Source organism: Monopterus albus, unplaced genomic scaffold (assembly GCF_001952655.1).
Source record: "Monopterus albus unplaced genomic scaffold, M_albus_1.0 scaffold113.1, whole genome shotgun sequence".
NCBI lineage: Eukaryota > Metazoa > Chordata > Actinopteri > Synbranchiformes > Synbranchidae > Monopterus > Monopterus albus.
The window spans coordinates 1,838,708-1,861,432 of record NW_018127993.1 but is presented as its reverse complement, the minus strand read 5'-3'; the positions used below and the strand labels follow the sequence as shown (position 1 = coordinate 1,861,432).

General features: G+C 43.7%; 1 protein-coding gene across 7 annotated transcripts in view; it reads left to right on the top strand.

Annotated features, from left to right (window-relative positions):
• Window positions 1-22,725, top strand: part of ppargc1a (peroxisome proliferator-activated receptor gamma, coactivator 1 alpha) — a 237,216-nt gene that overhangs the window by 192,676 nt on the left and 21,815 nt on the right. For 3 of the 7 annotated variants that reach the window (XM_020611451.1, XM_020611450.1, XM_020611449.1), the window contains exons 1-2: window positions 9,200-9,645; window positions 12,304-12,483. In XM_020611451.1, coding sequence (XP_020467107.1) covers window positions 9,598-9,645; window positions 12,304-12,483 — 228 coding nt within the window. In that variant the 5' untranslated portion in view covers window positions 9,200-9,597. Of the gene's footprint in view, window positions 1-9,199; window positions 9,646-9,683; window positions 10,078-12,303; window positions 12,484-22,725 lie in introns of those variants that run through there. The other 4 variants (XM_020611448.1, XM_020611447.1, XM_020611446.1 and 1 more) reach the window with 2 other exon arrangements.

Below are 22,725 nucleotides of genomic sequence, written 5' to 3'. Positions count from 1 at the left end.
CATTTCGAAACCGTATTGCACTGAAAACAAATGTCACTTTCATACCAGAAAGAATGATCTGAATTGCTGAAAGAGTTCCAGTGTTGCATCAGTAAATTTAGAAGTGAGTGAGCAATATTGTCAGTGAAGATAGTAGCTTTAAAGATATTCTCATTTGTTTGTTTACGAGACAGTTCTGACAGCAGTCGCTCGCACCAGGAACAGCCCTTGAGATGAACATTGCCAGCTTCATGTAACGCTGACCTTGTTGTTTTCTTCCTCTTCACTATCCCCTTCATTCTGTTTTTCTTGATACTTTCTCTTTTTCCTTCCCGTCTCCATCTTGTCACTTTTTTTTTTTTTGAAAAACTGGTGGCACAGGCGTGAAATTGATATGATGGAAAAACAAGTGGGATATCTCTATGAGCCATTTGCTTTGCCGCTATGGACCCCTTCTCTCCCCTCGGCAGCTTTCTGTTGCGTTCGGGGGCATACTGCAAACCAGCCAGCCGCTCTCTGAGGTTGCCGACCAAGTGCATCACTGACCTCGCTCCCTGCCAAGCTCACCCCTTCTGGAACCAGCTTCACACCCATTTTCAGCCCAAACTTTGTTTCAGTGATGGTTGACTTTTTTTTTTTTTTTGTTTGCTATGTTCGAAGTTCTCTCAGAAACATGTATATTCATTTGCTTTGGCACACCTTAAATAATCCTGAAACAATTGAATTTATGGAGAAGAGGCAGTGCAAGTTTGGCATACCTAATGTTGGCTCTTAAGTTAATGTAATTCAAAATTGCTTTTACACTGACAAATGACTGTGGATACTCTAAGTAACCATGAAATAATAGGCATGCAGCTTCACTATGTTCCACAAGAGCTTATAGAGCATCATTCTAAAGCCCAGCAGTGAATTTCTTTTTATTACTGACTTCTCTAACAGCCCAGGAAATATATGGTGCAAGGGCAAATAAGAAAACTATCCCCTCAGTTATGTTCATCCTAACATCTCCCACATGAGCCATGAACTCGGGCTCTTACTTATCCCAGAGCTTCACGTTTACAAGGAGAGATAAGGGCAGTTCAGACCTATTGTTGCAGCCGGCATGACCCTAAACATGAAAGGGCATCTTGGCCATCTCTCATTGTGTGCAGCTACAGTATATATTGAGCTGCATGAAGCTATCCTTTTGTGTGAAGTGAAAGGAGAGGGGCCTTTTAATTAAGCAAGCAAGAATGTAAGTGACTTTCTGTGTGCATAAATGGATGCTTAAGAAAGTAACAGTGTCATCCTGAATGTGGATAAATGAATAAGCTGCTGAATGCAAACGGCCTTAAGTGGGTTAGCATGTAAATAAATGAATAACTTAGCAAATTTGTGTTTAAGTGTGTTAGCATGTAAATAAATGATTAAGCAAGTGAATTATAATGTCAGGGAGTTTGCAAGGTAAATAAAGATGTTAGAGAAGTGAGGGTGTCAGCAGTGCAAAGGAAGTTATCTCCCGGAAAAAAATCCTTTGAGGACACAGTTGTTAAAGCACTGCTTGTTGTGGGGCGGCACAACGAGCGCATTTGGCTTGTGCATGTCATATTTCCTCATGTACAGATGACATGCCAATTACTACTTAATTACACGCGTCATCTGGACCAAAGTGTCCAATGCCAGCGCTGATTAATCCTGTTTATTGTGGCGGTAATGACAGTCCCAGTGGCCACAGAGCAGCACACAACAAGGGATTACAGGACAGACTTGGAGAAGGCTGCAGGGATATGGTAGCTGGGTCAGGCTAGACAGATTGAATGACTGACAGTCAATCTCAATCTTGATTTCAACCACTGATGATCAGATACTATGAAAACAAGTGATGTAACCCGCTGTATTTCCAGACAGTGGAAATGGCTGGAGGCATAACAACATTTGACTGGAAAAAAATGTTGCATGCTCACAAGGAAAAGCCCACATTGCTGCTCAGCACAATCTGCTATATGCTTACACACACTTTCATGTCGATGGATGGCTGCCAAGTCGTTTGAATATCATGTCCAGTTAAATTTATGATTTTACTTTCAGCGGTCTTCATCGGCATCTCATTATTCCTTCCAGTTTAATACTGCTAACAAGGATGAGAGCGATTTGGCAAAACAATTTTATTTCTACAATCTGATCATTGTGAGGGGGAAGTGAGGTCATGTTGGCATTGGATGACTGTGTGTGTGCATCTGAGTGAAAATCTAGACCTTCCTGTAAATGAATATGTAGCACGTGTGAGCCAGATACCTGTCGTAAGCAGGATCATCTCAGAGCATGACTGGAATATGTGAGAAAGCGGAAAACGTGGTAGAACCGGCACTAAGAGCTCAGCTGGTTTGTCTTCAGTTGGAGCAGCGCTGGAGCATGGCGAGCTGGTTGCTACCCTCTCCCCGATCTGACCCTTTATCAAGTCCACACTTCCTGTGCACAATCACTCCTTCTTGTACTGAGCTTCCATCTTCCTTCCCCTCCTTCCATATCTGCCTCTAATTCATGCCCCTTCTTTGTCCAACTCTTTCTATCCCTTACAGCGCCTCACTCCCTCTTGCTTTTGTTACTGCCTATCACACGCTCTTTCAGCATTAGCTCCATCTCCATCCATCTGCTCCTTTTGTCTCTTTGCTCTTTTTCACTAGGATGCCTTGGCAAAAAATGGGTATTGACTGTGCCTTCTCTTTCCTCTCATCCTTGCTCTGTTTTTTTATTCCCATCACTGTGTACTCCAGCAGCACATGCTCTTTTTTAGGAGGTGATGTGAAGAGCAGTACAAATGCACCCTGTAAGGGGAAAAAAAGGTGATGATACAATCAGTTTTACTGTGCCGTGAGGATTTTTTTTTTCAAGCTTGTGGTTATACACCCTGTATGCAGGCTGTATGAAAGAACTGCAGTTCCCATGCATTTCTCTCTCTCTCTCATTCCTCCTTTCCTTCTCCTTTCATTGCTCAAAATAATTAGGCTGCAGACTGGACTCAGGGGTGTTACGTTTCTGCTCACATTTCCATGATACAATAGTGCAAGAAACGAAAAAAGAAAAAACAACACTGGTTGTGCTGCTCCAGAAATTTCTACCTGTACATCACCAACCCCCCACCTCCAGCTCTCCTCCCTCCACTGATGCTGTTTTAACATGGAGTTCCACAAGGCACAATGCACTTCAGCTGACCTAATTCTTCCCTGGCACTCTTCCACTGCTAAGAGTACATAAGGACTGTGCTGTCAAGGTATTCAGTCCTGCCTTTCTATTATTTTAGAAATCAAGTAACATCTGTTGTGCTTTGGGCCCTTCTCATGACTCACAGGAGGTTTGTGCAGTTTCCAGAGTGATGCACCTCAATTTGCCAGTAGCCAGTGATGAGACGGCATTCATGTACATTTTATATTCTCGAGTTCATTGTCATTCCGACTGCTGTTTATTAGAGATGTCCTGAGCAGCGCTTAGTATCGATGTCAGTGCCGATCCAGGCATTTTTGACTGGATAAGTATCAGCCAGAATAAAGTCCGTCCAATTTCAATTCATATGTAGCGCTACAGTCCTGTCTTTGAGACGTGTGTGGCACACAACCAATAAGCTGCTATATGGATCAGTCTGGCAATGTACGCTGCCTGTGTGTTGGCTGGCATATTGCTCCTGCTTTAGGCATATAGCCCCAACCTGAAATCAATTTTTAGCTTCAAGTTTATTTTTTTTCTGAGCCACATGTGTGAAACTCTCCACAGAATCCACCAAAACAATGAAAGTTCACAAATTCTAACCATGACTGCATCAAAATAGAGAAAGACATCAAGCAAAAGCTGTGATGATCTATCCTGAACATGGTAGTTCTTCTTAAAGTGTGTGTAGTTTTTGTTTGCTCTTTGGATGGACTGTACATATACATGCAAATGTAGCCAGTAATTCCCTCATTGTATTTGATTTGTTTTTGGCTTTTGTCCAATGGTGCTACGACAGCCGCCACCTTTTGTTAGTGCAGCATTATTAAATAATCAAACAGGAATATCTAAACTGTGTGCCCGCATACAGACATGAAGTAGCAGTAAGTATCTGCCCTGTGGTTCTGAGGATGTGTTGTCCAGCTCCCAGTTATTCTTTTATTCATATCAATAATTTAAGCTAATAAACTTAATATTTTGGAACCAGGATCAGATCCAAGATGCTCCTGAAAAAATACAGTGCCAGATTAATTTCAGTTTCAATATGTCAGATATTTAATGAACATTTACTGCAGGTAAATATCTGTATCAGCTCAAAATTGGTATTGGCAGATAGGGTAAGTGAATCAGTATCGGGGACATAAAGACTGGATCAGGACTTCCCTACTGTTTAGATTTGTTTTTGTCCAAACATGAACTTTGTTGTATTCCAAACATGATCTACAGCACTAAGCAGAAGCATAGTTGGGAAGAGATCATTCATGTGATGCTTGTATATAACCTGCTGCAAACATCAGACCATGGCTTCCAAAACATGTGTTACTAGATATTCAACATGACAACAAGTACTAGTTTTGTGTGCCCTTTCAGTAGAAATCTCCTCCACACACGTGCATGTCATTTCCTGGGCATCTGTTAGAATTTTACAGCAATTTCAAAGTTTGGGTCTGTAGCATTTTAAGCACAAGGACTGTGCATGTCTTGTTTATGTATGTGTTTGCAACCCAAACCCTTATGGTTCATAAATTTTAATATTCCTTGTGAGTGCTATACCCAAGCAAAACACAGTGCCTCACACGTCCCTGCCCAGAGCGCTAGTTTAACACGGTTCTCCACCAAGATGCATTACACACCAGGCCTGCACTCACAGCTCACCCTCCTTCTGCCTCCGCTTTCCACATGTATCTTGTATTACTTGCTAGTGATTTTAAACAAGCCCAATAACAGCCCTACCACAGAGGGCTCGCTTCACCATATGACCATGCGGCAGGTGGGGAGGAGGGGGATGGGAAAGGCTGCTGCTTTTCCTCAGCTCCTGCAAAACAGTGTTGAGTAGGGAAAAGGATGACTGGAACCGCCCTGTGTCGCTCCCCAGGCTACCTTTTGTGTTTACCAGCCCCTGCTTGGGACTGATGCCATTTTCTGTTCCAAGGCTCAGCCATGGCTAACTGGCCCTAGCCGCCTCATGCCATTTACCCTAATAATGTGGGCTGGACTCTCCGTGAGCAAAGTAGCTGCCATCCAGAGAGAGGCTGAATGACACGATGGAGTTCATTGATGGGAAGGATTGCACACATACATGCACTATAAAGAGAGGTAAAATGTTTACAAGGGGAGAATGCACTAGCATATACTGTATGTCAAAGGCAAGCGGTGGCTTATTTTGTGTTGTCACACGTTACTGTGTTGCATAGAATGCACCAGGTAAAAGCCTATGGAAGCCAAGTAAATGTGTGGGCCTTGTAAGAGATCTTTATATTGCACTGAGAAGAAATAGTTGAGGAATAATTCAGAAATCCAATGTTAAATATTTCAAAGATGTGCAGTAGTTGCATTGTGCCGTAGGAGTACTTTTAAAGCAGCGTGATCATTGGAGACCACATTAGAACCTCATGTTTGCACTGAGTATCCCTTTACATTTCCTGTAGCCAGTTCTGTATAGCATTACATCCTGTGTTATTGTAGAGTATTTGACTTTTGTGAAATGTGACCACTTCCTCCACTGCCCCCCAATAAAGATAAAGCAGTGTGACTTTTCAAGTTGAAAAATGACCCATGCACCAATGATCTCAGAGCACATCAAATGACAAGCAGGAGACTGACGCGGAAACGATACATGAGTAGATGTAGCGGTCTGTTTTACCTCTGCCCTCAATTAATTCTTATGAATCCAGCCGCTGCGTATTAAAATGGCCAGATGCTAGGAAAAATTCTGTTGGGAGCAATGACATGCAACAAAGTAATATGAATCATGGCCCCACACGGTGGATCAGTACTCTCTCAGAGGGCCGGTGGCACAGTTTATTGAAAAGGGAAGAAAAACAAAACTAAACTATTAGAATTAAACATGTAACTACAATTTCTACTACAGCATCAATATCAATTCAGCTCCTCAACAGAAATGTTAATATCAGGTTCAAACTAAAACCAGAAATGCAAGTGGCAGACTCTGTACCATGAGTCAAGCCATGTTGAATATTCAAACAGAGATAATTATCTGTGGATTAGCCCCGTTTTTCCTTTGAGAGCTCCACTTGTCAGCTGACCCCTTGGGAGAAATTGTTTAATCATTAAGACCCTTTACTTTCTGTGAACTGCCAGCAGCACCACCCCAATTCAAGTACGTCCGCTAGCAGTTTGCTGGCACGTGGAACAGGGCACGCTCTTCGTAGAAAGCTTGTCACACTGCATTATTTTTTTTATTTTTTTTACTGTGAACCATTTAGCAGTTAACCAGCAATCCATTTTAATTATTTTGTGTAGTAATGATTCCTGTTGAAATATACAGTTTGTCTGCAAGGTTATTGCTTTGCAGGGAGTGAGTCCATGATGTGACAAGACGCCATGCATCAAACGGGTGCAAACAACTTCTCACACTCAGTCCTATAGATTGAGTCCTCATGAGACGTGATCTCTATTAGAGCAGCTAAATGCAAGGGCGTTGTGAAAACAAGGCACAAGGCCACTCTTGAGAACAGAGTGACCAAACATGTAGTGATGCTGACCCCATGGCTGGCAGTGTTCTGCTGTGGGCCACTAAACATTACCTATTTCTTGTTTGGGCCAGCCTGTGACAGTCTGCCCATACTTACCCATTTATTATCAGCTCTCTTCAACTGTAACAAAGGCTGTGGCATTTCAAAGATTACCTGTAGAACCTTTTCCTTTGGAAATAATTCCCATATCTTCAGATCCCTACCACTGCACACATAAATATCCAGCCTCTAGTAAGTAAAAAAAAAAAAAAAAGGATCAAAGGCCGTTGAAGAAAGGAAATTGTGACATTATATCTGTACTTACTTTCCGTTGTTTTAATTGGCATGAAGAGTACAATCAGATAAGGCTTTGTGCATCGCTTCAGAAGATCATTTACCAGTAAATGCCTCCCTTTTCTTTCTTTTTCCTTATTGTTGGCAAGCCCCTGTTCATTTTGGTGCTTTTATTCAAGTTGTGAGGAATCTGTCTGAGCAGCTGCTACCCAGTGGTGGAAGCACTTTATTCTTTACTTAAGTAAAAGTAGCAATACTGCAGTGTAAAAGTCAAAGTCCTGCATTCAATATGTTATTTAAGTAAAAGCACAAAGTGTTTGAATCAAAAATACTTGAAGTACCAAAAGTTAAAATACAGATGCATTATTATTTACATCACTTAACTCTTGTACATAGTATGAAATTCATTTCAACTACCCTTATAATGCTGTTTTGAATCCAATAATTATCATTTAAAATACTTTACTGCCTGGAGTGTTGTGCATTTTCCACCCAGGATCAAAAACTAGTACCTAACTAGTAACTAAACTAAGTGTAGTGGAGTAAAGGTGCATTCTTTGAAATTAAATGTAGTGAACGATTAAGTATGAAGTAATATTCAAGTAAACTGTCCTGAAGCACAGTACTTTAGTAAATGTACCCAGTTACTTTCCACCCCTGCAATCTGTTGGACACGTAAACACCATGCGGGGGCTAATGAGTTAAATCGCTGTTGTGCGAGCCTTTTATTTCTGCTGCAGACACAGAGCCAGCTACCGTCAAGCTCCATGTCACTCCCATGCTGCCCCTATATTATGGTCTATGTGGTAGTGGTCCATCTGGGCTCTGTGAGGTCACTGCACACACCACCTGCTCAGATTAGGTTTCACTGTAACTTCTGGGTAGCATCTCTGGGCACACACAGAGAGGCAGATGTATAGATTTTGTGGTACAAATGCTCTCAGATACTCGCACATGCACATAATATCTTATTGCACGCGCAGGGCGTACACTGGCGCAAACGTAGAACAATCTGTACATTTACATTTCCAGTCCCAGAACCTTTTCACAGGTTTCTGTGCAATTTTGTGTTTAATGAGACTTAGTCTATGTGGTTCACTAATTTAGGGAGACAATTGCTCCTTGCATGCTCAGGTGGAGTTAATGGGCTTACAAGGCTGGAAATTGAATTGGGTTTAGTATATTCCATGGATTGAGTTTCCTCTTGCAGAAATGTTTTGTCAGATGTTCAGTTGTTTTTCCTGAAAATAATGTAATAATCATTTTTACAAATACCTTTTGTTAAAAAGCTCATGCAGCAGCATAAAATGACACAATTCAGCAACTTACTAAGAAAATCCCTAGGTGACAATAACTCATAATAATTTCCATGGGCTTCCGGTCAGCCTACACCCAGCAGAAAAACCACTTTGTTTGACATGTCCACAAAGCCTTTGTTTTTATTTTCTGAGGCAGTGTTGCCTATACAGGTCCTGCTGACACTGTGTACACGGTTGATACTGCCACCTGTCCTTTTGACTGCCTCTGAATGGACAAAGAAATACTTTGCAAAGGACTAAGTTCCCTTATTTGATACTCTACACATCAAACACAGGCGCTTTAAGTTACAGTCTGTCTGGAGTTAATGCAGGAATGGCACAAACAGTGGAAAGTACGTGTCTTATGAATGAACGATGATTTAATTCAACATAAATGACTGTATTGGAAGTATGGAGAAAAGCTCAACTGAAGCTTTGAATGTGGTCTAAATGTGATCCACTGTTAACACCTCCCTGGTCAATTAATTTCCCGGGTACCAGAGGATTTGCTTCTAGTTTTTGCTGGAGCTTTTCATATCCACGATGATTGGCACTTCTCCAGAAAAGATATCCTGGCACCATGCCATTATTTTCTCCATTATGCTGTCTGTGTGTTCGTTTTTACTGTTCTTTTGGGGGGAACTTGAAGAAATCAGAGGCGACAGTTCACTAAACTCAGCGGAGGTGCTGCAAAAACACGGGATGCCAGTAGCTTTAGAACAAATGATTAGAGAGAGCTTAACCTAACAGAACCTCGTTCTGTATATGCCTGCTGGTTTTCTAGTTTAATGATTAAAAACCACATTGACTTCCACACGGTAAACAAGCCACGAATCCGTTTATTTAGTTTCCTAATGCTTTTTTTCAACAAAACTGAGATCAAGAGCTTTTGTCCGAGGTCAAATCCAGGTTCTTTAAGATTTTTTTATCTTGAAACTATTTTAGCTAAGTAAGAGGAATTAATTCTGGGATATATTTTTTTATTGAAATTCCACCACCGACGCTTATCTCTGCTTGTTTTTGATCATTTCGTGTGTACACACATCTACGATGATCTGATATTTTGCAGTGCATGGACAGGGCTTTACTATGTGCGCAGCCAGACCCCGCCTGCTCACTGCGCGTCACTGGTGAGTAGTGTGAACGCGGAGTCATTCCCTTGCCTACTTTTAATAGCTTTGTCATGTGATGGAAAGCAGTAGTAAGACAGGTGCCCTCGGTTCATTCTCGGCGAGGGGCAGCAGTTGCCTGTGTGAGAGCGAGTGGGAAGCGTGTGTGGATTTCTTTTTTACTTGATTTCTTTCTTTTTTTTCTTTTTTCTTTTCTTTTTTTTTCTTTTTCTTTTTTCCGGACCGTCATTCAGTGGCTGGATGGCGTGGGACAGGTGTAACCAGGACTCGGTGTGGAGAGAACTAGAGGTGAGCGCATCTTAACATCCGACTTCTTCCATCTTTCTAACCCCCTGGACTCTCTTTTTTGCCACCCGGATCGCTGGACAACACTGGCTATGTGAGGCAGTGATTTCCTCTTAAGTCTACGCTCTCTTCTGTTCTGCTCCCGGCGCTGGCGGTGTAGTGCGCGTCTGGACGCAGTTGAGGATGCGGGGGATATACAACACGGAGATATATGACAAGTGGAGGGAATGTGCGGAATCTCTCTTTTCGCCTCAGATAAAGATGTAGTTGTTGTAATGTGTGCACAGGCTCGGGACCATTGCTTTCCTCATAGGATCTCTGTTCACTCGGAATGAGCTCTTGCAGGCTGGCGGATATCTCTCGAGCTGCGGACTGTACGCGCTCCGGTGCCGAGAAGGTTTTCATGCCGAAATGACTGAATTGTCTCACAGTCAGGTATTTGGCTGACGCATGGAATCCAATGACGAAAACAATCCCTTTGATGTGCGCTGTCGGAATAGCATATCCTACACTGTGGTACTGTTAAAGGCAAGAGAGCAAAGGTTGGCCACAGTGGTAGGACCGCTATCTGGCATTGCGCAGGAGCATCATAATACTAAAGGTACCGGCCACGTCTGTGTCCTAACATACTGGCCGAAGGAGCGATGCACTGGTTGGAGAGTAACCTCGCATCCAGTCAGACTTGATGGTGTTATATTAATCTGGCCTTTTCCTTGTTGTTACGATTAAAGTGCATATATATATAATAAAGCACATCAAAAGGATACTTATTCGTCCTATTTTTCTAATTTACCGAGTCCCTCCGGCTAATTATGGACGTGTAGAGCTACCTGGCTTTACCTGGGTACTTGTTTGCATACAGGAACTCGGTGATGCTTCAGAGGATTCCTCAGTAACTACAAGATGTGACTGCAGTCTGGCTGCGTGGTTGTGATTATCTGCGTTGCGTGATGAGAATATGACTAAAGAAAACTGGCTTTATTAGAACAAAAGTAGCAATCTGGTATTTTCGACCAATTTCAGATACACTGCTTTGCACTGTTATCACCGACTTTAGCCAGACAGACTTAAGAAGACATTACCTTCACTGCGATAGCGTGTCGTTATCTGCCAGGGTCAATCTAACAAATGTAGACGTTTTCTGAGAAAATGTATGCATCGAGATTTACGGGCTTAATACATTTAATTACCGCTATTTGGATAAAAGAACTGTCATCCAGGACCATGCTCCTTCCTCTGATATTCTTCTCCTAGCAGGTGCTTTATGTGCGGTGCGTGCGTAAATCACTGGATTGCTGTGGTGCACTCTGATTGTATGTCTGGCGGCTATTTTCTTAGTTCACCAAGAAGTCCGTAAGATAATTGTGCATAAGACGTCCAGCCTCTGCATACCCTAAAGCTTTGTTTTCGTTTTTTCATGCCTTGTCAGAGTGGGTCATCTCGGGGGGAAGCCGGAGACGCAGTGAATCCGTTCCCTTCGCTGTTGCGATTGCAACATAACAGATTTGTCTCGTGGAAGTCATCGTGTGTTCCTGTTGGTGCGTTTCCGAGGACAGATGAATTGTGACACCGGTGTCTGGGCCGTTTTCCCTACTTGGCCCAGCATCTGTCTCCCAGCTTTAGCCGAACCTGACTCTCGTTCCTCGGTCTGCGGGCCAAATACCCCCGGCTTGGTGCGAGGATATCTATCTTATATCTGTCTTAAGGCCATGCAGTAGCGTTCATACGTCGGCTGACGTGTTGTGTACACTATTAGACAGGAGCCATTAGCTGCTTTTTCGGACTTGGATTATGCATGTGCACTGTCACAGTATAAACATGCATCGATTCTGGCGCGGTGTTGCCTTTTAATGATCCCGACTAGAGCTCAGGGTTCGCCCACCTTGTGTGGTGCACGGAGAAAGGTCTGCCGGCCTGTTGCTAGTTTCAGGGGCTGGTTTTCTGCCATGGCGGGGGTTGTATACTGAAATTAGCACATTATTCATAGTGCTGAGTAGAATTTTCTCAACAAAATAACAGGTAACATCGAGAAATTGGGGTGTCACATTTGGCAGTTATCAGTATATTTAACTGTGCAAACTTGTTGCCCACTTTCTCCCTTTAACTAAAACACTGTGATCACATAAACTTTTCAGGTCCTTGTTTGATTTCCAGTCCCTCACTTTCAGCCAGAACAGAGCTGGTTGGGGTGGGGAGGAATCAGGAGCAGCTGCTCCATATAGTACATAATGGCCAGCCACTTTAATGCAGTCTAGCCAAGAGTTTCAACAGACAACATTGAGTAGTCACCAATCACAGTGCTCAGAGAGTGAAGGTGGGAGGACAAAGTGTTCAGGGTGAACAGAAGCAGAGTGTGGCCAAACTGTTCAGTTAATAATCAACAGAGTAATAGTAAGAGAAATAATAAAGTATGTCACTTAATGATAATGGCAGGCAGATTCAGAATGACTGAATGGAGGAATTTGAGTTGAGAGGCTTCAGTGTCTTCACTGTCTGTGTGTTATACACATGTAAGCATTTCCATTTTAGAAGACTTTTGATGGCTGTCCAGATTTTGATTCCCCCATTGTTTTCAAGCTTGGCACGATGAATTCTGTGTCTGATTTGCATATGAAAGAGATGTGATTTGTGTCTGACCATCTTTGTTTTCTTTGTCTCCAGTGTGCTGCCTTGGTTGGTGAAGACCAGCCCCTCTGCCCAGACCTCCCTGAACTTGACCTCTCAGAGCTGGATGTCAGTGACTTAGATGCAGACAGCTTCCTGGGTGGACTCAAATGGTACAGTGACCAATCTGAGATCATTTCCACTCAGTATGGCAATGATGGATCCAATCTTTTTGAGGTAAGAAAACCTTGCAGTGGATTATTTTTTTTAATCACAGCATCTACACATTTCTTTATCAATATCTTTGTCAGTATCTTCTCATTGCACTTGATCATTTATAATGGGGAAAGTTGCTATGGAACATCTTTGCATCCACAGTGATTTCCCTATATGCTCTCACAAGGCTCAGGAGTGAGCTGGAATAATATCATGCCTTAGCAAACACAATACGCTATCACATTCCTGAATGGGAGCCAAACAAAATGTACTATTGTTACCAGTTTACAAACATGTGTTTGCATTGCTCCAAAGTTCAAAAGAGGAGATAACATGAAGACCGATAAGTCCAGGAAGACCTTTGTCCACTTGTTTGGCTCCTGGCTGCGACAGTAGGCTTCCTTATCAAAACTCTGAGCATTTATTTCAGCACAGTCAGTAATGCGGCACACATCTGAAAGAATGCTCTGGTAATAAACTCTGGACACAGCAACTGTATTGCAAAACACTTCTCAAAGGTTGGACTGTAAAACTGTAATCTTAGTTTTGCGCCACTCTCTCCCCTTTCTCTGTTTCCTCCCTTCCCTCTCTTTCCGTCTGACTCTCTCTTTCTGCTCTCACCCAGTGACAAACGAAGTCCAGAGGGTGATGATCTGGCCATGGCCATAAAGCCGTCGGTCTTGGGACTGATTTCAGGTCCCCAGTTCATTATAAGCCTTTATCAGTTACAGAGATAGACAAGAAAGACTGAGATTGGATGCTTTAGCCTCGCCTCAGGAGGAAAAACCCTGTCTGTGAAGGCAGCGAGTGTGTGCCTATGGCCCTGTCATGTAGTCACGTTTTCAGGGTCTTTGCTATGTGTGTGTGTGTGTGTGCGCCTCCTCAGTGGTCTTGCAGGCATCAGTTGATAACAGGCTAAATTCTTTCCACATTTAACCTCCACACCACTGCTGCCACCTTTTTCAGAGTCTCTTTATATCACCACACATTCTACCTCTGTGGACCACGCCAACACACACACACACACACACACACACACACACACACACACACACAATAAGGGTGGTCTTAAGTACTAGCTGGTGTGACTGCGGCTCCTCTGTCGTCTCAGAGTGATATGGTTTGTAGGCGCAGAGTGGCTCTGGGGGTGGATAAAAATACCAGTCAAAGTGTATGCATGTGCTTATGTGTGTCATTTTAAAACACAATGGAACTTAGCACCCACTGAGGACCCTGATCAGGGAACTAGCTTTGAGCAAGAATCTGTATGAGATTTGCATGCTTGTATCTGCTCATGCTCCTGCACACCACTGTGCGCTGGCATCTACATGAATGCTATACATTGGATTTAAGCGGGTGATGTTTTCACACGCTCATTAAGTCAGCAGCTATTGTATTATACTGAGGACACGGAAAGGCTTCTGCCTAAGCAGTGAAAAGTAATACATTTCCCTTCTTTGGAAAGTTTCTAGTCACCATATGAAGTGCTCAGTTCATGATACAGCAGGGCACAGCTAATCCTACTTAATCTGACAGGGGAAAGTTTGCTGCTCGGCAAGGATCAGAAGGCTGGGGCTGCAGCTGTACTTCCTGTGCCCCCCGATTGGCCTCTGAATGGGGCAGTGAAGCACACAATCAAAAGTTGAAGACTAGCAGGAGTGAGTGTATGTGGTTGTCTCTGAGTGTCAGCCCTGTGATAGCCTGGCGACCTGCCCAGGGTGGACCCCGCCTCTTCAGGTTAAGCAGTATAGATAATGGATGGATGGATCTTCTGTTCCTCTCTTGTGTATACATACACAAGAGAGGAACAGAAGAATAGAAAAAGCAGGTAGCAGATTATCAATGCTGCCCTGAGTAGCGTGTAGCAGCTGGGTGCAGCTGTCCTGCTGAGACCCATCTTTTAAATGTCTTTATCAAACAACATGCTCTGTGGAAGTTTGAACCAGCTTTCATTAGTTCAAGTAGTTTAGCTGCTGAAATGATTTGCAGCTCGGACAGAACGGCTTTCCATGTGGCACGCAGTAGCAACAAGTCAACAAGGGTTGACTTGGTTATCCAACAGTTGGGACCACAAATATTACTGTCATATCACAGAAAGTCATATTTAATCGTTAAGGGGGTAAAGGCACTTGCTGACCCCTTGTATACACCATGTGTCTGTGTATAAGTGCATGTTTCTCTCTGTTTGTGTGTTCTGTTTTGTAAGCAGCACAAGGTGTTAGATCACAAGCTGTCCCCTGGCTGGCCATTTGCTCCATTCCCTGCCACTGTCCCAACTGTCCCTGATATGAAATGTGGAGAATGATACACCACACGCCCCTTCTCTTATAACACACACACACACCCACACACATAACAGCTATTGCTTCTGGCACAGTGTGTTTGACACTTCTTCAAAACAGGCCGCCCGTGAAAGTGCACAGTCTATTTCGGGCTGCAGTTGTTAAGGGGTGGTTACTCTAGTAAGTTCCCAATGTACTGCCAAAGACAACAGCATAGAAGCATGACCCAATGTCTGCCTGCAGGTGTCCTCTCAGATTTCATGTCAAGCTTGATTAATGGAAACGTGTCTCTTTGGTTCTGGCTTTTTCGCATTCTGATGTGGACGCCCCTGTGGCGGTCGCAGTGGCCCGTGGCGTGGCCACATCACATGAATGACAGATGAAGGTATTTACAGTTATTGAAGGTTGGATGTCTATGTGATTATGCAAGAGAGTTTCCCCCCTGACATGTTATCGCTGCTGTATCCGTCCTGTTGTGTGATGCAGTGCTGAGAGATGGACAGGTGGGACAAAGGGACAAGGGCAGATCCAGAAACGTGAAACAAAGGGTAGGTGCTGAAACAGACAGAACGGCTGAGCACATGACGTGACAGACAAACATGGGGACAGATGGGTAGTGAAAGCCACAGACGTATAGAGCAGGAGATGCTTGGCCTTGTGCCAGCCCAGATCAAAGCCTGTGGATTGGAAGTAGAAGGTTGTGGGCTTTGCAGTTTGTAAAAGAAGATGCCAAGGCTTAAAGCATTACTCTAGCCCTTTTCAGACATGGAGTATGTAACATTGCTGGCTTTAACCGTCTGTCAGCCGTTCAGACCTAGGTCACTTTTACATTGATGTTCCTCATGGCTCAGACATACATATGGCCATGACAGAAAGAGCTGCAGTGTGTATGTGGTATTTGTATCTTATTTCTATTTGTGTATGTGGTATTTGTATTATAGATTGTCACAGTCTTTTGCATCTTTATCCATTAATGCGGATGCATGCAGTTCAGACTTGTGATATGTCGAAACATCAATATTACCAGGTAATATTGCTCTTGCTTCTTTCACAGAAAAGTGACCAGGGTGCTCATTCAGACATAAAGACAACACATTCAGGTGCCATCAGTTTAATGGAAAGGAGCTTGTGATATTGTATAGGGTTGTTCTGTAGCACATGTAAACTCTTTATACTGTATTATTCAGATGATGTGGTGACTTTGAAAGGCATTATGGTGCTTTGTCTTGCTTGTTTTCAGACAGATGCTCAGGTGCTTAGTCTTAAGTAAAGGCAGTTTGAATTGACTGGGTCATCTTTAGTTGGTTGTGATAAAACATGTTGTGATAAAAATGTTTTCCTTAAGTAGCCCTTTGTTTCCCTGCAGACAGGTGTAAGAATAGATCAGCTCACAGACTCGCGATAGGCGCTCTATGAGCTGACACAGGACTGCCGACAAAGTCGTACGCCCTCTGTGAGGAATTGACACACCCACATACACAAAAATACACACAGACAGACCCTTATTGTCTCTGTTTCTACTCCCTGCTAAATGCTGGTTGCGTTTATTTTGCAAATGTATGCTGACATTTGAGAGTACACCGCCCACACGAGTTCACCACTCCAGCAAAGGGTGTATGAATTATCATATTCCACTATATAATATGATTTCTGAAGTGACTCTTATTAGAATACATCATACTTTCCTCATCTCAAGTTGCCTTCGATTTTTACTGGGCTGATACATTATTTGCACTGTCTGATGGAAGAAATCCTTCATCACTGTCGAACTGAAGGCAAACGGTGCTTTCAGAACCGTGGCTTTGCTGTTTCAAGATACACAAATGAGAAGGAGCACAGGCAAGTAGGTACAGATGTAGAGCAGAGCAATGCAGACTTAGGCTACCCAGGCCTGTAACATCTTGGAGCGTCTGTCAGACCCACTCCACAACAAGAGCTCTCAAACCGCCGCCCCACAACACTGCGGGTTCTGCTGTCTGCCATCCCTTCCTCCCTCTGTCTTTTTCCATCTCAAGGCAAAGCATTTGCTGCTGGCTGATGGGAAGTTGAAGCTACAGTGGCTAAACAAATATATTCTGGCCTCTAACAGTCGCTTCTGGAAAGGAAGACTGGATGGAGAAAGGGAGCAGGGGGTGGGCCAAAAAAAGTCTCCTTAGGGAATGTTTGGAAAAAGAGCAAGGGAGCATCTTTTGGTCTGGTGGTGGCTGCTTGGCTGCTTGTCTAGCTTTTTCCCTCTCTCTGTCACACACACACACACACTCACACACTCAAACCACATCCCCAGTGGGCTGCTGCTGCTGATTGAGGCATGGTGTGGTGTTCCTGCCCCAGCTGATCCCCTGCCCTCAGTGGATACCCGTCTCTGTCATACTGGAGCCACTGATGTGCACATGTGCATGTGTGTCTTTGTGTAACTGAGACACCCTATACAAAGATCAGATAGTGGCCTTTTCTGGCTAGACATAACACTTTCATTGCTTTCTGTTTTGTGCGTTGGTGTGTGTATTGGGTGGAAATGACTATTTTTAGTACCAGGGGTAATCTCCACTAAGAACCTTTCAGGGCTGTTTCACTTTAACCTGGCCAAAACACTAAGCCAATAATCCACCACCCGTCTGACTCGTACTCTCACGCACACCCGACAACATGCTGCAATGATGCCTTGCGATAAGACCGAGCTGCTTTGTATTATTTAATAGCGTACCCCTCGGAGATAGAGGAAGAAACGGTAAACCCTTAGAATATTTATGCAACAAAATGAGACAGGAAGCGCAAAATGATGTTTGCATCGAGATGAAATGAACTGATCAAAGAGCAGCACAAAAGAAAGTGTGTGAGGGACTGCCAGTAGTGAGAAGACTATGAATAACAGACAAAAAGGGGAAAACCTGACAAAGAGCGAGGGAAGAGAATGGAGAAAGGCCTTCAATCAGTGAATGTCGTGATTCATAATGAAGCGCTATCAGTCTTAGGCGATAGGCTTGTTCCTCTCTCCACGAAAGGCCAATCGATACCAAGTGTGTGTGTAATCCATGTCAGCATACTCAGCAGTGGCAGTAGACTCAGCCAGCCCTTTAGCTTTGATAGTTGGCCACATTTTGTCAATCTCTCCAAGTTTGTAATTTAACATCCAGAGGACTTTATTGATCTGAACAATAATGAGCAAGTTAGTGGGCAAATCACCAGTTTTAGCAGTGAATTTAAAAACAAAGTAATGCAGTTATGGCCGGAGTTGACAGATATTAAAGAATAACATTAAACCAGGATGAAAAGAAGTGTTTTACTGCCCTGTCTGGTGTAAAGTGTTTGACCACATCCAGCAGCGCTGGGTCGAGTAGTGTTGCCTGACAGTGGTGGCCCTTTGTACACCTGTGTAATGCTGCAATGAGGTGAGAAGTTAAACCACTGGAGGTCAGCGAAATCAGGATCAGCTGGCGGAAACCAGATCTTCACGGTGGTTTTGATTAGCACTGTTAGAAAGCATGTCAAGTTGGGAGATGACTTTTATTTGGTCCAAGAACATTGTAATGGTTCTCTTGGATTAGATTGTCATGAAAAAAAAATCTATATTATTTTTTGTGTGTTTAATTTATTCATTTGGATTTTAACACGTGTTTGGCCATGTGCACTGCAGTTTTGCATTGCACATGTAAAGAAGTAGTTGTCTGTGGTTCAGGGTCTATTTTTAAGAGCTTTGGCATCCATGCAGAAAAAACCCCTTCCCGTTCTAACTAAGCTTTATGATGTGCTCTGCATGCGTATATTGTGGCTCCTGCTTATTTCCCCCCTGAAACATTTAAGTCAGCACAGGCCTCAAATAGTTCAAGAGGCTCTCAGAGGCTCTGCTGATGCATGAGTGACTGGATGCTTGGATGACTCACTTGCTGCCCAATCAGTAGCTCCTGAGGCTAAGCTGAAAGCAGAAGCTTTTACAGATGTTCGGTCACTGCATGTAGAAAATTGTCTTTTCACTGTACATACTAGAAAACAAATACTTGAATGTAAGAGTATGTTGTGTGGTGTGACTAATACAGAATTATGCTGTGCTCGTAAACATGACTGTTTGATATACACAGCTAAAGCAAGCGTGTTATTTATCAGGTGAAATGTAAAATATGTGCATTGTGAAACTGAAGTGGTGTATCTGCTGCATGCATCTGCTGTGATAGAGCTGTTGACCTCAGGAAGTCAACAGCTCTAAAATCGTCTGCTTGTTAATCAGCTCTTTTATGTTCAGGCTATACTGTGGCCAGCCAAACCTCTCTTCACATGGCTGTGAGCTATGCTGTATAATAATTTGATGGGCAGATTGGGAAAGGATCTCGAGTGTTGGATGCTTGTCTTCAAGTGGTCAGTGATCATTGATCATTCTGCATTTGGCAGACATTGCATAGTCTATCAGTGTGTGCAGGTGTGGTGATGTGCTCAGCTGTCAAAGGAGAGCCTATCCAAACGAAAGGCAACATGATCAGTATTCCACAGAGAATAAATGCTAGATCAAGATGAAATAGAGTTCAACATTCGATGTTGATGCTACCAAGAAAGACTTTAAAAGTGTTCGTGCCCCCTCATCCTTTCCATTAGGATCCCTGCCTCACGCCAATGAGTTGGGATTGTATCGACTTACGTGTACTATTCCTTTGATGTGTTTTCATTTCTTTAGTTGTAAAGATAGGCACAGCCTCTCATCGTTACCATTCACACAACATGCAAAGGCTTGTGAAGTCCTCTGTATTGGACTGCGCCTATCACATGTGCGGCCCATACACACATCAAATGTGCACCCAAAAAACAACAACAAAAAAAAAAAACTGCTCAGATACCACACTCACAAAGTCAAAGCACGGATAAGAGGAGTGCACACTGCAGTAGCAGCCTCTTACCTGGGTCCAGGAGCGACAAGGCACTCGCTCCGCGCACACACGTCAAGGTAAAAGATAATGCGTTTATTTAGTAATCAGCAGATAGCTTTTATGCAGTGGGTACCCGGTGAAGCCTGCGAGGCTGTGATAAGATCGTTTGCTTTCAGGTGTTTCCCTGTCACACCACATATGGCATTGAGTCGGCACTGAATAGGTGACCTTCATACATTTGTGATATTGTGCCCCCTTTCGTATGCACAAACATCTGCATGCAGAGATGTAGAACACTACAATGACACCAAAACACGCCTATTGTTTGAAACACTGTAGACTGCTTCAGCTCGTCTGCTGTACCTTTGGCTCTCCTTGCACTGGCACCTTTCCGAGGAAGACATTACGGTGACAAATGAAACGCCACAAACCCTTGATGGTCTTGGCAGGGCCTGAAAGGTCAGGAGCTGCATTTGTGTGCAGGTGTGTGTTTTGTGTGTATGCAAAGGTGGTGTCAGCAGTGGCTAATAACACTGTGTCCTCTCAGCGAAAAACAAGAAGTTCTGCTCCATTATGCTTCCCTCGCAAATCTATGTAAATGTCAAAACTAGTGACCAGCCCTCTGTGTTTGTGTATGTGTGTGTGCGCCCGCAATTGTGTTGTGGACAGCTACGCCTGACTGCTGATGGCGGACTTATCATCCAGCCAGGAAATGTGGCAGTGTCCATTTAGCAAGATGGACACTGGAAACATCCTCTGTGCTCCTTTTTCTCTGGCTCTCCCTGCACTCGGTCTGTCCACCTCCCTATGTTCCTACAGTGCATTATCAACATTGTAACAGTATGTTCAAAGGCCCCCGGCTTATTTGTGCACAGTCAGAGCTGCCGACTTAAGCAACTAGCTATTTGCATGCCATTAGTTGACAAAAGCTGAGGGAAGCACCATCCCTCATCCCATCTCTGCTGAATTTTCCTTATTCGAGGCTCCAAATCTCTGTTTTTCTTGCCTTCCTGCTGTGACCGTCAGAGCGAGTCAGAGGCAGAGCAATCACAGCAATCAGTGTTTTCTGCCGATTGGGAAGCAACTGCCAAAACAAAAGAGTGAGTGTCCAATCATTATGATGGTGTGTGATTCTGTGGTTGCTCGGACCATTTGTTGGATGGCCAGAGTAGGAAAACAGGAGCAGCTTTGGGCAGGTTCCATCAGAGTACACCAAACCCCATTGTGATCCAAACACTATACTGCATACATTCTATGTTGTGTTTAGATGAAGGTTATTAGATTTTTTTTTTTTTTTTTTAATGACAGATTTATAAAAAATAATGTTCTACATACTGTTTCATCTCTGGGGCCCATTGCAAGCCTTTTCTGGATGTGGAAAGGTACACAACTGACTGATTTTTGTTGGACAGAAAGGACCTGGTGGGACCGGAGGCATGCGACAGCCTCAGCAGATTTCAGCAGATTGATGATAGAGTCCAGGTGGTTAGTTTTAGCAGCAGGGTTACCGGTCAGAGGAATTTTCCACAGAAAACCAGAAAAAATAGCACTGTTCACATCCCTGGAGTAGGTGTCTCAATTGAATCTGGTCTGTGTCAGGATGTGTAACAGCAGTTCTCTTTCTGTCTTTGGCTCACTTTCACACACACTCAGATATCTCATCTTCTCACTTTCTCCCTTCCTCTCTGTTCCCCCCATCAGCTCATATGATAGTGCTCTAACAGTCTCAAATGGTTCCCAGGAGATGCATCATCTCTGTGCGCACACATCCTGGTCTGTTTCCTCACATAGCCTTCAAACTGAGACGGACATCTGGACATGTAAACCATCAGCTTCTTCATTTAGAGAGCTGTCATTTTTGTTAATATGGAGGCACTAAATAGTGAATTCCTGCAAGGGATTATCACAAGGCGAGTTGTGGTATTATAGCTAAGTAGGATGGAGACGTCTAAAATTAGCCGCCTGGTGCTTGAACTGAAAAATCTTTTCTGCATTGAGAGGTTGAAAGATTTACTGACTCACAGCTCAAACCACTGTGATAAACCAGACAGCATAGTGAACCCAGAGTAGTGACAGTTGAGGAGAGATAGATGGGCTATGCATCCATTTGAGCAGTGCTGGGTCACCACGTGCCACCAGAACAGCTTCACTACTCCTTCGCACCTTGTTCAGCTGGTTTCAGATCTGGTGGTTGTGAAGACTACAGCATTCACATCATTTTCATCCTCATCAAACCATTCACTGACCCCTCATGTCCAATGGATGGGGGGCACTGTTGTCTTGGAAGAGACCACTCCTTTATTCTGGGTTTTCCCTTTAATTTGTTACCTGTCTGTAGTTTCAAAGTAGAAAGATGCTCTGACTCTGAGTGGATGGAGAACAGCAGGAGCCCTCAGTTTGCTGCTATGTGCTGCAGAGCCAGTCACAGCTCTGACCATAATAGAGGTTTAACTTTGTAGCGTTTTGATTTGAGGCACCATCAGACTGTGCCACCACAAGCACACAGACACACATAGGGACTTAACAGTGTCATGTATGTTTTCATCGCGCCGTATTGGCCATAATCACCGTCTCTCCATCTCAGTGAGCTCATGCTAATTGATCGGACGTCTCCGGTGGCTGCCATGATTTCTCTCTCTGCCGTGCATGCTGCTGTACCCTACTCTCCCTGCCTCTCCTTCCACCCGCCTTCCCCGCTGCCATATGTTGTGCCTGTGTGGCCGGCCGTCGTGTCAGGCCTGACTAGCGCCTTAACGGCAAGGCTGACTTTGATTTATTTCCTCTGAAATCTGGGGGCCAGGGGTAATAACACCGAATGACATTATTTGTTTATCTAATCCAAGGCTGCTTTTCTTGGCAGAGTTTAGATGTGACGACGTGATACCACCCCTCCCCACTCGCAGTTATACCCCCCACAATTTCTGATTGTGCCATGATTAGAAGGTCTGGCAAGTCGCTTAACCTCATCCAAAGGAATGCCTCTGAAATCTGACAGAGCAGAGAGAAGAGGGGAAAAATAAAGATTGAAATTAAGCAATGCAATTAAATTGTCAAAGTGCAGATTTAACCCAGCTACGCAGTTTGGGGGACAATTTAATAAGAATGTTTTCTGTCTGAACTAAATGGTT